This window comes from Homalodisca vitripennis, chromosome 1, assembly GCF_021130785.1.
Source record: "Homalodisca vitripennis isolate AUS2020 chromosome 1, UT_GWSS_2.1, whole genome shotgun sequence".
NCBI lineage: Eukaryota > Metazoa > Arthropoda > Insecta > Hemiptera > Cicadellidae > Homalodisca > Homalodisca vitripennis.
In genome coordinates, this window is record NC_060207.1 from 189,009,826 (window position 1) to 189,028,145 (window position 18,320).

The 18,320-nt window shown below is 32.8% G+C and overlaps 1 protein-coding gene across 1 annotated transcript; it reads right to left on the reverse strand.

The window, feature by feature from the left end:
- Positions 1-622: 622 nt before the first annotated feature.
- On the reverse strand, positions 623-17,819 carry LOC124354311 (dynein regulatory complex subunit 4-like). Its single transcript, XM_046804669.1, has 10 exons — positions 17,706-17,819; positions 13,330-13,571; positions 11,752-11,869; positions 10,904-11,047; positions 10,647-10,781; positions 4,145-4,270; positions 3,832-3,999; positions 2,734-2,820; positions 2,073-2,282; positions 623-700 (listed from the first exon to the last, which is right to left on the reverse strand). Exons 1-10 carry the CDS (start codon positions 17,706-17,708, stop codon positions 623-625), a joined length of 1,311 nt encoding a protein of 436 aa, XP_046660625.1. The 5' UTR covers positions 17,709-17,819.
- Between the last annotated feature and the right edge of the window lie 501 nt (positions 17,820-18,320).

Sequence of the window (18,320 nt, forward strand, 5' to 3'; positions counted from 1 at the left end):
CTCAATAAACTCAGGTTACAATGATGGTGTTTGTTCACATTGATCTGAAAGAATGTTGGCCAACTGGCATGGTTAAACTGTTTGTTAGTTGCCAATTACATTCTTTGAATATAAAAGAGGCAGGATTTTAGACTGATCAAAAATTATAAATCTATTTGGGAGCACTGCCAAAGAAAAGGCTAAACATAATAATAATGTTTTTATTACAAACTGCTAAGCTTTACAAAAGTACAAATTAAAATTAGGATATACATATTACAAAACATTCAGCATATACATTATGGCTAGAAGAAATATATTGTAGAATAAAGTCATTACGATTTAATGCTGTATTACAACTCTAGGATCACATTAATTGTCTCTGTAAGAATGACTAGACGATCGACAATTAATGCTATTAACAAAAAATTATTACTAAAACACAATATTATAATAGCTGTAAAACATGTGCAGCTATATCAGTAGCTATAATTAGATCTATGTCAGAAGAACCCCTTACTGTGTTGACACTGATGTAGAGGACTTGTGGGTCTGAGGTCGGAGGGTGGAGCTACTACGGAGGCCCACCTCTTCTCTCGAGATCCCCATGGCCTTCAGCCGATCCTCGAGGTTGAGAACCATATCATCGTGAATCTTCATCACTCTTGCCACCTCCAGTTTGGAGTTCTTGGATTTGATTGTTCTTGGTGGCCAAGAGTTCCTAGTACAGTGAAGAAGTATTTTCACTTTTCAAAGTCTAATTAAGATTGACATTGTAAAGGTGAGAGTACAAATCTGATCATGCCTTCTACATGATACAGGAAGGAAAAGTAATAAATTCTGGTCACCATTCAATGCATAACGATATTCCGCTGCCTGGATGCCTGGTATTTGAAATATGTGAAGCTTTGATGGTGGACTAGAGTCAATCAAGTTAGACATTCACATACACTATCCTGTTAATATGTACTTAACTACAGATATTTGCTATTCTAAAATCGACTAAGAGTTATAATTAAGTCTCAAGACATATTGCAACAAGAGTTTTAAATAACTAGACAAACTCATAACATGCTTGGAGGTTATTATAGTAAACTACATTATATAAAAAAATATTCTCCACTCATTCTACCATCATTCATTCATTACGAACACAAATAGTTTGGACAAAAATATTTCCATTAAAACAGAAACAAGGTTAACTGCCATTCTCTGCCTACTGTAGCTGAATTTAGCACATTTGCACACTGTAATTAAAGATGGTGAGAACTACACCTTGCTCAGTGGACCTATAGCCAGTAATATGTTTTGTGACCAGCATCCATCCTGTTTATTGTAAAGTAACAGCAATATGGATACTACTGATGGATATGGTTCTGAACTGTAGCTAATATTGTTTGCCAACAATGAATGTCTCTTGTAACTGTCCTCTGAGCGAGGAAATCTTAGTTAAGCTGTTGGAGAATAAATGAGAATCTTGCTGCCAAACATTAGAGGCAAAGTCGTCCTGTCAAAAGTGGTTAATGTATTTCTTTTAGGTTTGGAAATGCAACATCAAATTTGCAAAAATCAATTTCATTAATTCTGATGTGTAAGTATCCATCGAAGTCATTTATACCAAATAATAAAGGTAAGCACCACAACCCTTGGACTCAAGTAACTGAAGTATGTTTGCTCATCATACCACACGAATAGAAAATATCTATTTGAATAAAATTTACAATAGCTGAAAACAAGACCTAAGATTTTGAAAAACTCCATGATTGTTTGATGGAAAAATCTTTTTAAACCACACAGAACTTTGTGTTTTCGTGTAGACCTACACAACTCAATACTGTGAAGCAAGGAACATTTATTGTAATGTACCTTTGACATAAATTTTGTATCATAGTTTATGAGAAAAAATTATTAATCTTGAACTTGTTCATGAATACAGGTATAATAGGTTTCTTATCACCAAGTGCTGGTAGACTTCAGTTAAATCAGAGAACATTTACTTGGCTAAACCCATGAGATTACAGCTAAGTTTTATTCAATAAAAAAAACTCTGAAATTTCAAATATGGGGACATTAAAATATGACAGCTTTATTACCTCCAGTTTCTTATTGACAGAATGCATGGCCTTGGGGTCAATGTTAGTGGCAGCCATGACCTCCGCCACTTGGACGTCTCTTTGTTCTAGAGCTGCGGTTAGAATCTGTAGCTTCTTCTCCAGCAACACGTTTTTCATGCTGGACTTCTGCTGGAGTTCTAGGATAGCTGACACAAACTTGTCATGTAGGTCATCCCTCTCCTCCTTCACCTATAGTTACAGTCATTCCTTAATTTTTCAACAAGGTACGAGTATTTTTATTTTTACATGGTTACGTTTTAACAATTTCTGTAAGTTACATAATCTATAAAAATTCAAAAACATGGAATACAAAATAAAAACCTGGCTTGATCACTCTACAATAATACTCCTCATGTACAACATTCATGAGAATTCAAATGCAGTGTGCAGCATGCAATAACGTTAAAATCATAACAACAGACTAAATTTACCAAACTTTTCCAATTGAATTCCATTGGTGATCCAGTAATTTCTGCCTTTCAATGCAAGTTTTCCCAAGACTTGAGTTGTACAACATTTTATGTACATCAAAGCTTATAATTCCATGAAATCAACAATATAATTCAAAAATCAAGTATACATTTCTCCAAAATAACATCCATTATGCTACTATATTTATATCACAGCCAGTAGTATTCACCTTTTCAAAAGCCATTTCCAGTACATCATACTCGTTCGTCAGATCTTCAAGTTGCTTGGTTACGTAAGACAAATGTTTCTTCATGTTCTAGAGATAATCAATCAAACAGAAATAATTAAAAAATAAACATCAAGTTTATACCACTAAAATCACTACTGTAAAGTTATTCAGAATCAATCATATGCATTACTGAAAATTAAATAATGTGTGGAAAGGATAGAATGATATCAGACATTTGCCAATGTTATATGTTACAAGAAGTATAATATAATATATATTATACTTCTTGTAACATATAACATGAAGTACAATATATATTATTACTACATTTCGATGATTGAATCTACTCTCTTCTTCAGGTATCAAAAGCCCGAACTAGTGAGGGCAGATCACTGTGCTATATATGTGTTCCACCTTCTATAATTCGGATGTTGTATGTGCTCTTGACTCCTGTGCATTCACACCGCTTGGGTTCATTCTTTCCAGTCTGGACTCCAGGCCGGTCATATACAAGTCAGATATCACTTAAATGTACATTTAAGTGGTAGTCCATCACCTTACTTTTTAGTTTATACATCTTTTATGTATTAGGGCATTTGACACCTGAAGAAGGGGGTAAATTCAACCCTTGAAATGTAGTGTTATACTTTTTGTAACATATAGCCTATAACGATTGGAAAATTTCCAAACTCCTACTATCATAAAAAAGTAAGTCACTTAAAAGTATAATTTTATTTTATATTTTTTAAGAATTACAGAAGTAGTTAATTTATTATTTTTTTCAATTTTAATTTTAACATGTTAAAATATTATATTAATTTCACCACAATGTTTAAATGTAATTATTTCTATAATTTTTTTATTCTTAGGGTAATATTTAATTCATGTTTTAAATTTTTCGTTGTCGAAGCTTAAGTGTAAAAAGGGCCATGCGACCCTAGCTTTGCCTGTATAAATAAAGAATTTTTCTTTTTTTTAATTTTTATCATTTCAAATTATTCATCTTCAAACAAACTTAGAAGAAAAGAATACGTAGAATTTATTAAAAAAAAACATCGGTTTGTGTACAGCAAACCAAAATAGTGGTTGAAGACTCACAGAAAGGGATGTCTTGTCCTTGTTATAGTTGGTGAGTTGTCTCTGTAGATCTGTCACTTGCTCCCGAGCTTCTTTGAGAGGCTGCACCAGCTTCTTGTTCTCGTTGCTTACTTCTTTCAGTTTCTTCTCGATACGCTCTTCATTGTCTTTCATTTTAGCCATCTGCTCCTGTTAATCACAAATATACTCTTTTTTTATTTGGTAAACTATTCTCAGGAGGTTCCACTTCAAGATGGTTCATAACTTACAGTTGAATATACACTATGTACAGCAAAAACAAATGTGTCAATTATATCTAGGAAGGAATACTAACCTTAAGACTGGTGATCAGTGCAAGATTGTTAACTGTGATGTCATTATAGTAGGCTTTCAACTCGCTGAAGGCTTGCTGGTGATTGTTTACCAGATGTTGGATCTGCTGGTTCTTTCGTTCCTCCACCTTGAAACAAATAGGTTTCGATCTGGTATGTAATCTGTGTGAAGTATAAAGAGTTCACAGCACAAAGAGACTTCAAGTGTAACATTGAAATGCAGTGTACTATGCATTATTGATTCCCTTTCCATTAACTCTAGATCTGGCAGTTGAAAACCTGTAATTGAAAGACACTGCCTTGTTATTGTGCACGTAATCATTTATACATCTGTAGATAGTCCAATTATTGATATAAAATGTACAGTAGGCCTACTATGTTTTCTTTTTAGTTCATTGTAGGAAACATTTAGATATGTCTGAATGAAGTCTTGTGGTTTTACATTCTTTTTTGTCATTTTAAATAAAACAGGAAAGTCTAAAATGTAATTTATAAAACAGGTCAATCTCTATAAAAAAAATACAACAAGCTTCTTCTGATCAAATCCAAAATTTTACCAAGTTTATTCAAACAAGTTTTATGTGCAAAGAGATAAAACTTATACTACATTGTTTTCAGTTTATGAGTAAATTTGTGATTAAAAACACACACTGAAACAATATGATCTTTAGATATACCTATACAAACTCAGTTCACCATGACACTTACGAATATATCACTTAACATTATATCATCTAGTAATCATTCATGTGGTATGTTAAAAATAAAAATTCAAAAATAACTCCAAAAAATTGAAAATACTAATGGGCAGATTAGACACACAGCAATATGACCATTCACAAAGAAATTCATGAGGAACCAAGAACATAGCCAAGAAAAAAATTTGGTGGGGGTCCAGATCATTGTTATTTTTCCATAGTGGACAGAGAAAAAAGGCCTCATTTTGTTCTTTAAAAAGCTCTTAGCCCATTTTTTTATGTTGAGAACGATCTTTCAGCAGTACATATCAGTAATACTAAATTATTTAAATAATAATAATTGTTTACTAAAAAAAGGTAATTGAAAATTTGGGGTCCAGACCCTTTGGATCCCCTGCTGGCTACATCTTTGTGTGGAACTGAACAATGTAAAGAGAATTCTTGTCCTCTATTTAGCCAGTTAGTTACAAAACATGCAGCTACAGACTTCTCTCTTTTTATTGTGGTTGCTTGTAAAATATTAGTATATTTTGAGTTATTATAACTCCCATATGATATTGTGCAGTGGCGTAGCGAAGGGGGGGGGTCCAGGGGGTCCGGACCCCCCCCCCCCGAAATTTTAAGACATATTAAAAAATAAAGCATGGAGCAGGAGAAAAAAGGACAGTTATCATTACTCCTTGTCTACAAACATTAAATTGATTGATTTCACTGATTGAAGTGACCGTTGTTAAAAATATAATTGTCCTTTCGTTTAAATCATAAAGTATCAAACGATACTTTTGGGCTCGGTCTTTCGGATAGTGTAGTGTAATCACGGTATTTCTATAGGGCGCGGTCACGTGACGTCGCAAAGTAACCTGAACCGTAACACGGCGAACAGTCTAAATTAGCGACCACTTCGTTCAAATTCGTCGTGGGGACGTAAAGCAACTACATAGAATTAAGTTAAGACGTTGATTTTAGGTGTCATTAACCTGTAAATGTGTATATAATTATCGAAAAAATCACTTTCGGTCGGAAAAATACACTTGAAAAAACTCTACTGATTAGAACTTCAACTAATTTGGACTTCAATGATTGAGGTAAACGTGGGGTTTTCCGATTGAGTTAGGCGACGTTTTTTTGTTATCATTAAACTGTACACCGTACCTATTATAATTATCGAGAAAAAAAATCACTTCCGGTCGGTAAATACCGAAGAAAAGCTCTCTACAGATTCAAGTTTTGCCGATTTTGGATTTCATTGGTTGAGTGGTTGAGGTAAAAGTGGTACTTAGGATTATGTTAGGACGGTGATTTTTAGGTATGAATTCAACGCCGACTAATACATATATAATTATCGAGAAAAAAAACAATTAAATCATTTTTAAATTAGCGACTTTCTTCCTATGGAGTCCCACAGGGATCTATACTTGGACCCAGTCTTGTTTCTTGTGTACATCAGCAGGCGGAACTCAATCGCTCCTGAGAGGGAAAATGGTCCAGTATGTTGACGATACAACGCTCTGCATTAAAGCTCCAACAAAACATGAATTAGAAATCATTTCCTTTGTAGAACTGAATCATGTATTCAGTTTTTTAAATTTTATAAAGTTTTTTATTTAGTTTTTTTAATTAAATCTGAGGACCAACAACTCCAAATCAAATGCACTAAATTTCTGTTTGCGGCAAAGAGAGATTGAGGATCGCGCTGCTGTGATGGCGGACGATGTCCTCATAGAGGAAACTGATTCCACCAAGTTCCTCGAATGTACCTTAATCGAAGTCTGACTTGAGACAATCACATTGAAAGTACCTGCTCAACGGTTTCTTCAGGCATTTATGCTCTACGGAACCTTTCAAAATTTTGCTCCCGGGATGTACTAAAAATGGCCTACTTTCGGCCCTGTACACCCCCATCTAATGTACGAGTGAGGCTATGGGGCAGCTGTTCTACAATACAAAATTGAGCGAGTATTTAGAAGTCAAAAGAAAGCTGTCCGCATCATTTCAAAATTGAAATCCCGAAATTCATGGAGAGATGCCTTTAGGGAGCTTGGATTGCTAACTTTGCCCTGTCTCTACACATCCTCGATGTCGCCCTGTTCTGCCGATTTAAGTGCGAGTTCGTCCGGGCAGGGACGTATATCAATACGGGACAAGAGGCAGGGACAACCTTCGGTTACATTCGAACAGAACAGCCGCATTTAAAAAACGTTTGCCATCCGAGGTTGGTGTTAAGCTGATCAACAAGCTCCCTGATGAAATAAAAAATTTGAATGAACCAACAAAATTTAAAGCTCGATTGAGACACTTTTTGGTGTCGAGGGTGTTTCATTCAGTGGAAGAGATTAAGATGAGCCGCTGAGAAGAAGTTTAAAGTAATTCGATCATCCTCTATTTCTGGTGTAAAATTTAGAAGATTTTTAAAACGTATGGCTGTAAGTATGTATTCAGTCTTAGGAATGAGTGTGGACTGTGTATGAACGGGTATGAATGGGGGGCAATTTAAAATAGATATACATATTTCTAAATAATTTAATTTGACGATTGTATGCAATTTTTATTATTGTTGACACAATAAAAAGTATTATTATTACCTCCGGTCGGAATATACCGAGGAAAAGCTCTACTGATTCAGATTTTGACGATTTTGGGTTTCACTGGTTGAGTCGTTGAGATAAAAGTGGTACTTAGAATTATGTTAGAACAATTGATTTTAGGTATCAATTGAACGCCGACTAATATCTATATAATTATCAAATAAAAATTGAAAAAATCGCTTCCGCTCAGATAATACACCGGAAAAACTCTACTGATAAGAAGTTCCGACTACTTTGAATTTTACTGACTGAGGTATTATTTCATTTTCCTTAGTATATTCCGATCGGAATTGATTATTTTTTTTTCTCGATAACTATATATTTATTAGTCGGCGTTGAATTAATCTCTAAATTCAATATCCTAACATAATTATAAGTACTACTTTTACCTCAACCAGTGAAATCCAAAATCGTCAAAACGAATCAGTAGAGAGCTTTTCTTTGGTATTTACCGACCGGAAGTGATTTTTTTCTCGATAATTATATAGGTAGTCGAGTTACAGTTTAATGATAAAAAAATCGTCGTCCTAACTCAATAAAAAAAATACCACGTTTACCTCAATAACCGAAGTCCGAAGTAGTTGAAGTTCTTCAGGTGTATTTTATTTCCGGCCGAAAGTGATTTTTTCGATAATTATATACTCGTCTGCAGTGTAATGATACAAAAAAACATCATTATAACTCATTCATAAATACCCCAATCAGTGAAATCCAAAGTGGCCGAACTTCTAATCAGTAGAGTTTTTCCGGTGCATTTTCCGACCGTTAGTTTGATCTGTACCCGAGCAACGCTTGAAAATCGCCCTTCTTTTCTAAAGGGTTTTCGGGCCGTCATCAGTGGCCCAATGTCCCCGAAGGAGTATTTCATTTTCTCCACAGAATATAGTTGAGTCAATTATACGCTTGAGTGAAGCTCTGTTTTGATCTTTTTATTTCTTATCCAGTGAAATCCAACATCACTTTGGTGCCTTCTACTCGGCCAGAATCGAACATCGTAAAGTTTCTGTAGCTATACAAGAAAATTTGTGGTACTAGAGTTGCTGTGAGAGTTTAATTTGCCTATTACTTCTTTCCACTTTCTATAAGGCGTAGTTACTAAAGCTCCATATTTTTGGTATTTACCTTTTACCAGTGAAATTCCATTGGCAAATAACACACATAACGTCCCCCCGGATCCCCGGTTTCGGACCCCCCCGAACGAAATTTTCTGGCTACGCTACTGATATTGTGCTACATATGATGATAATAATAATTATCACATACATTCACATTACATTTTGTTGATTGGATAATTACATGTATATACAGTATACCTGGAGACAGAGTTAAAAATACAACGATTACATGGTTACAATTCCTCAGCATTTTATATTTACTTATACTTTAATTTGTTAACTATTTATTTTTCATTAAGTTACTACCTATGTCATTCTCCTACCTTGTCAAGCCTAACAGTGTATGGTTAGTAATAAATGGATACTAAAATGCTCGTAGGATATTAGTAGAATTCAACTTGAGTAACTCTTTACTGCTAGGAGTCCATCAAGCAGATAATCCGAAATTGAGCTTATTGAGAGAGAAATTCTCCAAGTACGGATATAATTATTGTTATTCCCACACAACATTTCCTGCACTTAAATGAGAGGGTCGAGTTATCTTTATTACATGTTTTATCAAAACAGACAGGGGAAAGCGTCAAACTAAAATTTGTATTGCTTTATATTTTTGGAGCATAAATTACTAATCATTATTATTATGTAAACTATACATAAAATCAAACCATAAAACATTCTGGTTAATCTGATATATAATATGGCCTAGATTATTTCTGTTACCAACAGTTTTATAAAGAAAATGAGTGTAAAAAACCACTGATGATTAGAGCAGCCTGCATCAAAATAGTCCGACTTGGTTAGTGTGTCTGAATCCTCCCTTTACATCCTGTGCCCAACACTGCTGCCAAATTTATAAATGTAAAAAATTTTATCAGTCTCATAATCTGTTGCAATAAAAAACATCATCACATCACCCAAGTATGTTCGTTAGTAAATACTTACACATATGAGACGTGTAAAGATGTTTGACTATTGACTATGTTTCTTTTTTCATCTGTATGTTTTGCAGACAAAATGTAAATAAATCAGACAGATAGTAGTGGCCATTTCTATATCATAATGGGAACAGCTTATGGTCAGCAGTGATATGGTAAAACCACCTCAAAGGTCATTGGACTATTTGGCATCTAATTAAAACTAATTTTACATAAATTCCTGAAATGTAATCTTATTCAGGAGCGGCGTTAGGGTAGAGCACGGTTGGGCGACTGCCCTGGGGCGCCGGACGAAAAGGGGCCCCGGTAGCCTTTTTTCATATATAATTGAATTGCAGTTAGGGGGCGCTGAAGAAATCAACGGGAGACCGTTCAATGTTTGGATAAAAATGCATTTGAAGTTAAAATTAAATTATGGTTACTCTCCAAATCATTTTACTCTCTTGATGAGTTTTTTGCTGTTTAGGTGGAGGAATGGACTCAGATCTCGTGAAGTACCGCCATCTTGCCTAGAGTTTTATTTTAAATAGTATTAATTAGTTTTAAGTCCAATGACGTAATCTATCCAACTAGTCTGATCAAAGATGCAGTATTAATCTCGCCCAGGGCGCTAGTACAGTAGTGCTAAAACCGGCACTGATCTTATTGGAGAGATTATAAAAGTATAACATGAAAAAAGTGTCAATGCTGAAAAAAGTATAGAATGATCTAATCTTCTAATGAATAGAATATTTCTCATTTGTAACTTTGAATACATAATGACCACAATTACTATAATCAAAGATTCAACACTTTAATGCAGGTATTGTTGTTCATATACCATTCAGGTTGTATGACTTGCTGTATTCATATATTATTATCTTCTCTTTTTCTTCGTATCATTACGCAGTGTTAACACATTGACTGCGGTGGACACAGCTTATTACTGTTCCAACGGTTCTAAAGTCGGTAAGTACATGTCTCATGTCACAGTGAAGATGTTAAACTGTGTTGTCCCTTGAGTGATATGATTATACCTACCATTAGTGACACCTGACACCACATTTTTTGTCAATCTACATTCTTGGATTAAAATACATGTATAAGAGAGAAATAAAAACCGTGTAGATATACAAATATGCCGTAGATGAATATATTCTACTTATCTAAGAAGAGTCAAATACTATCATACCTCTGCCAACTCCAGTTTGTGCTTGAGACTCAGCTGATTGCGCAAACTTGCCAGTCTGGCATCCATTTTGCCCTCCAGTACTTCTGCCTCAGCGGAGAATTTGTTCCTCAGTTCACTCAGCTCAGAACTGTGTTCCTGAACAAAACATTGATAGAACAACATTATTCATGGGTCATGGGCAAAATAATTCTTCTATTAAGTTCTTCTTTGAGACAATAACAAAGATTTTGAAAACATTATGTACATAACAAACTTACCAATCTCAATGCTTTGATCTCTTCCTCGTGGGTGAGACCCATCTCAATAAGTTGGGCTTTGAGGGCCTTCTTGTCTTTTTCCAGCTCCAGTTCTTGTTCACAATAGTCATTTTCTGCCATTTTCAAAGTGACCATGTTGTTCGCCTGAAAAAAGCAGTGTTAAAAAGGATGTATCTGTAAATTAGATTTCAGTTGACATAGTTTTCATTGTTCAGTTTATCTTGAAAATCAGGTTGTAGTTTTGCAAAATTTAGTATTTTTATGAACTACACCACCTTAAATTAACGAATTACAAGTTTAGATTACATTTAATATTTTTAACTGTGCATTGATTATATCTTTCAGGTTAATGTAAACGTTAACCCTCTTTAGAAGAAATGTTTATGAAAATAAGTTAGAAATGCTCTAAAATCTTCGTCACAATGTTCTTTACTATAGTTATTAACATTGGTCATCTTAGCCAGGCAGTAATAAGCAATCACAACTTTGTGGATTCACTACATCACTACAGTACAAATGAGGGTTTTTACATGACCCTCAGATGAGGGTTCTTATCTTCAGATAAGATGATTGATGATGTCTAGTGAGCATCTTAAAGTAGTAACTTTTCCAGAAGCACTATGTTGCTAAACCTTGTATTAATGACATTCTTTAATCTTCTTTACCAACTATTGTTTATAAAATAAACTTGTTTGCAACAAATCCAGAATAAAGATTATATTGCTGATAGATAGCATTGTTGATTGTGTTTTATTAGCTTTGGTGTAAATATAATTTTTATCACATTACAGCTGTAAATAATAGCCATTTATATGCAGTTAATGAATGTTGTTTCATACCTAACTTACTTTCAACTCTGCAAGATGGCTGTGATGGTCATACATTAAATGTTTAACTTTTTGTTTGTATATTTTGATTTCCATATCATGTTTTTCTGCTGCTTCCTCAATCGCTCTGTCTTTGTTACTGTAAAATTCAAGACAATTCCATTATTTTTTTAATTCAACATATTATATTTACCTTTATTTTTAAGACTTGTTTGTAAAGAAAACTACACTAGTTATAAATTATTGTAATATTCTGTATTGAAATGCAATACAATAGCATATTTAATACTATGAGTATTGTTATGTACGCCAACATTAAATGTTTTTAAACTTACCTTCCTTGTTACTTGTTAAATTTTTTTAACATCTTTTTTAACTTATTCAAATTACTAAAAAAAATGTTATAATTATGTTGTAAAATATAAAGTCTGCCTGCAATACTAAGCAAATCATATAGTAAATTTAGTGAGAGCATTAATTATTTAAGTTAAAAACTAAAATCCTACAAATATGTTGCATTTGAATTATTTGGAGACAGAATCTACAAAATAGTCAAACGCTTATTATTGTTTTTATGTACGAAACAATTCATCATTCAGTTTAAAACAGAAAGCTATATGATTAAATTAGGCCCGACTGTTGAGTTTTTTATGACATTTCTTTCTTACAAGATTATTTGCTATTTCATATAAGATTTTCTAATAAATTGTTTTTACCAAAATGTTGTGAGTTCAAGGATGTTACAAAAGAAAACCCATATAGGACTGTTTCTACACAAAAATGACCAAGTGGGCGAACGATCTACCACCCACTTTTATACTAATTTGTATTCCTCTGTAATTCGACTGATATACTTTTTTTGTACGTAGTATTTTTAGAATAATGTCCCATGGCATTCCTTGCAGTTAATTCTCATTCAATATAACTTGTGTTAACTCTTTGCCAAAATATTGGAGCTGTTTACCTTCAAATGTTGTTTTTGTTCTTTTGTCTCCCTAATTGTTCAGAGGTTCAGATCACCTTCTTCCTTTGTTGGCAAACACTGTTATCGTTGTAGTGTCATACTTTGGAGTGGAGTTTTAGCGAAATACCGCTGCTTCATTACGAAACCTCCGAAACTACAGAATAGATTTATTTTCAAATCAAGTGACTAACTGTAAGGAACAGGTAATATAATGGGCGAGGGACAAGTTTCTATATATATATATATATATATATATATATATATATATATATATATATATATATATAGCTGGCATGTAGTTCACTTTTAACAGTGTAGTGACTACAACAAGTAACCCCAGTAACTACTAAACTTACTCTTAAAAGCTATCCTAATGTATAGGATCAGAAACTCATACTCTTTGTTATTCAAAAGATTTAGAGAAAGAGACTAAAACTGAAAAATTATTTATCTTGTTATGATTTAAGTAAAACACAATTAATAAAAAGCTATGAGATACATATTTTTATTCAAATATATTTTTTTACAAATTTTAGATAGCAAAAATACCAATGTGCAATATAATAAATATTTTTTGAATTTACAAATGTAATCAAATTATTTATCTATATATCAAAATATGCTGCAATCATTACCAGAGCTCTGCCTTGTTCTCTTCCAGTTGTTGCCCGCGCGTGATCTCCCAGAAAGTGTACAGTCTGTCTCTTTCCAGTTGGAAGAAATTTCTCTCCTCTCTCTCTCTTTCCAATTCATCTCGTATTCTCAGGGCAAAAGCTTCTAACTGCTCTCGAGACATCTCAGTCATTGATACTCCATCAATTATTCCTCCTCCAGCTTTCCCTCCTTTGCCACTTTTGCCTGCTTTTTTCTTTGGGGGCTGCAAAAAAATGTAAGAGACATCTGTGTACAAGTGCGTTTAAACAGGAAAAAATAACTAAATACTGGTAATACAAATATTTAAGTGAACATTTAAACTTACTGTTCCCTACTATCAAGGTAAGTCCAAGGTAGATACTTATGATCTATCAATAATTTATTTTAAGTGCCTACTTATTACAGCTGCTGAAAATGATAATATTAGACCTACTTAAAAATAGTTATTATTAACCATGTCTCCAAGTAATAGTATATGTGGTGTATTGAGGATTTCAGTTTTTGGATATCCAAATCCACGATCTCATATTTCATAAGTAGAGAGAGGTGGTAGTTTGATCTCTTCTATTTGAATAGAAAATATGAAATGTTTGGAAAATGTATAGGATGTTTAGAAAATTTGGACAAAATCTGTGAAACAGTTATAGTCAAAAGGGATTTGATTAAATATTTCTTAAAAGTATCTTCGCCATCATACATTTTCTCCATAACTTAAATTGTAACACACTTGCAGGTAAGATCCTATCTATTACGCTACATTATAGGGTTATGTAACATTATTTATAGTAAAAATTGATGTGTCACTTAAATCCAGGTAATCCTATACAGATGTCCAGGAGTGGCATATCACTATTTCCAAATAAATAAATAAATGTATTTATTTTCTCTTTCTGCCACAAAAACATACATAAAATATATGAAGAACTTTACATGATTAAAAATCATAAACAATATAGTTATAGTTGCCAAGACTGACTATATGTACTAAATGAACATGTTTTTAGATTTTTAAAAAAAATAACATAACGTAACTTAAAAAAATAACTTAACATAAATTTTTTTCAGTCTCCTTACATATAATATTGTTATAAAAAAAAACTTGTAAATATACTAGATTATATAAATATCAGAAGAGAAAATTTAGGGCCTCCAAGGCACGTGGCCTGTTCGGAGGTTCCAAATATTAAACATTAAACTTGTTTTACAGCATCCAGATTGTGAAAGAATGAATATTTTATTTAAACTTTTTTCGGCCAATTTTCTTCTTACTATCAGTGCTTGTTTTCTTTGTTGCATGATAAATTATTGAAACAAAAATAATAGAAAATATGTCATTATAGAAAATATATATATATATATATATTATATATTATATATATTTTATTTTTAGTTTACTGTATGTAAAAGAGCATCTAAGCGAAAAAGATGGAAAATATTTATGGTATACAAACATAAATGTTATTGCTGAATTTGAATCAGAAAGTCAATGTGTTCCAAAGTTAGCAGCCACTCTCTAAGTCTTTTCAAAAATGTGTCAATATTCAATAATTCTTTAATATTGCTTGGTAAATTTGTTAAAAATTCTTGGTGCTATAAAATTTAATGTTCTTGTAAAAAATTAGAATTTGGTTTAGGAACTGTAAATTGATTCCCGGATCTTAATTTTTGCTTATATTCTATATTTTTTTTGTGGCATATTACCACTCTTGCAAAAGAAAATTTTCAGAACTTTATAAACAAAAATATATTTTCAATGGTAAAAATTTCAAATCCAAAAAAAGCGGACGCGAATGGACTGTCTTTCCTTTATTTAATATTAACCTTACTGCATGTTTTTGTTGAACATATATTGCATTCAGATAAGTATCGTATGTACTGCCCCAAAAGATAATTCCATAATCAATTCTGCTCTGTATCAATGAAAAATATAGCACACGCATAACTCTTTCATTACATAACTTCCTAAGAAAATAAAAATACCTTAAAATATTAATTTTTGTTTTTAAATGATTTATGTGAATTTTACAATTAACCTCGCTATCACAACAAAAATTCCTAAATACTTTATATGCGTTACTCTATCAACTACAGCACAACTATTCCCCAATACATACAGTTTGAAAACACCTAGACACTTAGCACATTTGTAATAAACTTGATTTTCGAAGTTAATATCTTTTTTGAGGCTCTAAAATTTATATATTTAGTTTTTTCTACACTCAGCAGCATGTGATTCATAGTAAACCACCACTGAAGTGCTTCCAAAATCATTTTCCATACTGGACCTTATACTGTTCCAACTAGATTCTTAATAGCAGAGAGCTGTGTCGTCAGCAAAAGAAGTTATTTTTCCTTGTAAACTACCATTGCATAAGTCATTTATGTAGACAATGAATAATATTGCTCCCAGGACAGATCCTTGGGGGTACACCTTGCTTTATTATTCCAGAGTCACTTAATACAGAATTAACTCTTACACATTGCTTCCTATCTTCCAAATAACTCTGAAACCATTTGTATGCAACTCCACGCACTCCACATTGATGTAATTTATCCAATAAAATTTTATGATTCACAGTGTCAAAAGCTTTTGTTATATCGAGGAAAAGACCACTAATACATTTACCCTCATTCAAACCATCATTCACATCTGTCATGAAATGCAACAGTGCATTCTCTGTATTCATACCAGATCTAAATCCAAATTGATTATTACTAAAAAAAATCAGTCATTTCAAAAAATTTTAACAATTTTTGTTTCATTAGTTTTTTCAAAAATCTTTGAGAAGCATGAAAGCAAAGATATAGGACAATAATTACTGCTGTTCAAATCAGAACCTTTTTTAAATATTGGTATTACTAACTGCATTTTTTAACTGCGTTGGAAAGACTCCACTGTTGACATGGTATTAGGTGCAAAGGTGGATTAATAGGTCTAGTCTACTGAGGAGGATGATTGTTGGAATGGGTAGATTTCCTTTAGTGTTAAGGGCTGTTGCTAGCCTATACATTAGGGAGTGCTGTCTCCTGCCTCCTTTGACCTAAGAGGCTGGAACAGAACGTGCCTCCTCTTTTTCCAAGATAACATAGCTGAAAAATAATGCCCAACATTCCTCCTCATGGGATCTCGAGTGAATCCCCTACCACTAATATTACACATCCTGAATATCCTGTTTCTCTCTGGAAGCAAGCGCAAATGTCCTTTTAGGACTAAATGCACTTACAAGAGGTTTCTCACCTTCTTGTACTAATTGAGCAAAAAAATGCTGATGTGAATAACATAAACTAGTATATTTACTTTCTATAATCTAATAAATTAAGATATATTCTGGGAATCTCTGAATCATGAACTGTGACAAAACATTTTAACTTAAATGCATTCAAAAATATATTAACCAAGCAGAAAAAAAAGTTTGATTTATTTGACAAAAACTCATATATCTGTAACAGGGTTTTATGATAGTGATATCAACATATTTGTACAATTGAAACAGGAGATTATGACTCAAATGAACCACAATTATCTGAAAGATTTTCACCTCAATTTTAGGGTGGGCAGCAAAAATCTATTACTTAAATCAATATTTTTTTATTTTTAAAGGTATTTAACTTTCTTAGATGCTTTGTTTAAATTTCATAATTTACGATAATTGATTTGAAAAGATAACAGGTTTTTTACATTTTCTGTCGTTACCTTAAGACATAAGGTTAAATATAGAGTATGACTAAGATTAAGAAACAAATTTAAGGTCAAAGGTTTCTACTCTTTATACTCCAAACCATCGCTATCCTGTCCCTTTGTTCAGATGATATGCTGCACTGTTGGTATAGGAAGTGTCTCTCTTTTTCTTTGGTTTCTCACTGTCTTTGATATGAGAAGTGTATGTTGCTCAGTGGTTCTGTTTTATGAAGTGACATGGTTTATTTACATTATAGCCAATCTGAACTATCATGTGATGTGCTTGAGGTTATTTTGAAGTGAAACTTTCTATTGTTAACTTTGGCTAATTCATCGCCATTCAATGATTAATTTCTAATTTGTGTATGTTTAACCTTAAGCTTTAATGCTTTTTGATACCTGAAGAAGAGGATGATTCCAATCCTCAAAACCTACACTTCTATTTTTGCAACAAATAAGATAGCAAATGTCCGAAAACCTGTTATCTGTCTTCTTAGATGATTTGATTTATATTTTCTAGATAATTTGGAAGTGCCCCCTCCCCACAACAATCGCTGGCTATTAAATCTACTTATACTCGTAAAGTGTACCTAGTCTAAAACAGCTTCTGCTGACCCACACTCAAAAGTTAATCGTCTTGTGAAATTTCCAATGTAATTCTGAAAGTACAGTACTTACCATTTTGATGTAAAAAAGAAACTCTGTAGATTAAAAATCCTCACAAAAATTTATATACACTGAAATTTATTAATTAGTATAACAACGTTTTCAAAAGTTAGCTCTTATCTCATCTGATGGATAGTTGTTTATTTACGTTACCATGGCAACAACTCAGGGTTGAACACATTTGGTCTGCACAACAAATTTACCTCATTGTTATTTTGTTATTGCAATCTAAAATGTATAACTCAAATGTAAAAAGGACAGTAAGTGTGTAATCTTATTTTGATGTGAAAAACTCCGTTTAAAACTTAATTTCTTCTTTTATCAGTTTTGACAGAAAACAAAACTAAAGATTCCCTCTCATTATACTCATACATGAATGGGTACTTTGGGATTATACCGACCACACCAGTATGAAGAACACAAATATATAAATTTATAGAAACAAACATGATAGAACGAAAAAACAACGGTACTTTGGGATTATACCGACCACACCCAGACATGAATCGTTATTTAACATTTTGCTTCTACTGATTACTAGATTAGCGTAGAAGACTATTTCGTCAGTATAAAACAGGAATTGTCTTATCGCAAACCCCTCCCCATCCTCAGACAGAGGTCAAAGTC

Bases quoted from the DNA above. Each gene is read 5' to 3' on its own strand.
- LOC124354311 (XM_046804669.1), bottom strand. The intron at 4,000-4,144 runs GTTAGTATTCCT...TGTGATTAACAG, and splicing joins CACTGATCACCAGTCTTAAG to GAGCAGATGGCTAAAATGAA. The intron at 701-2,072 runs GTAATAAAGCTG...TCACTGTACTAG, and splicing joins CTGTCAATAAGAAACTGGAG to GAACTCTTGGCCACCAAGAA.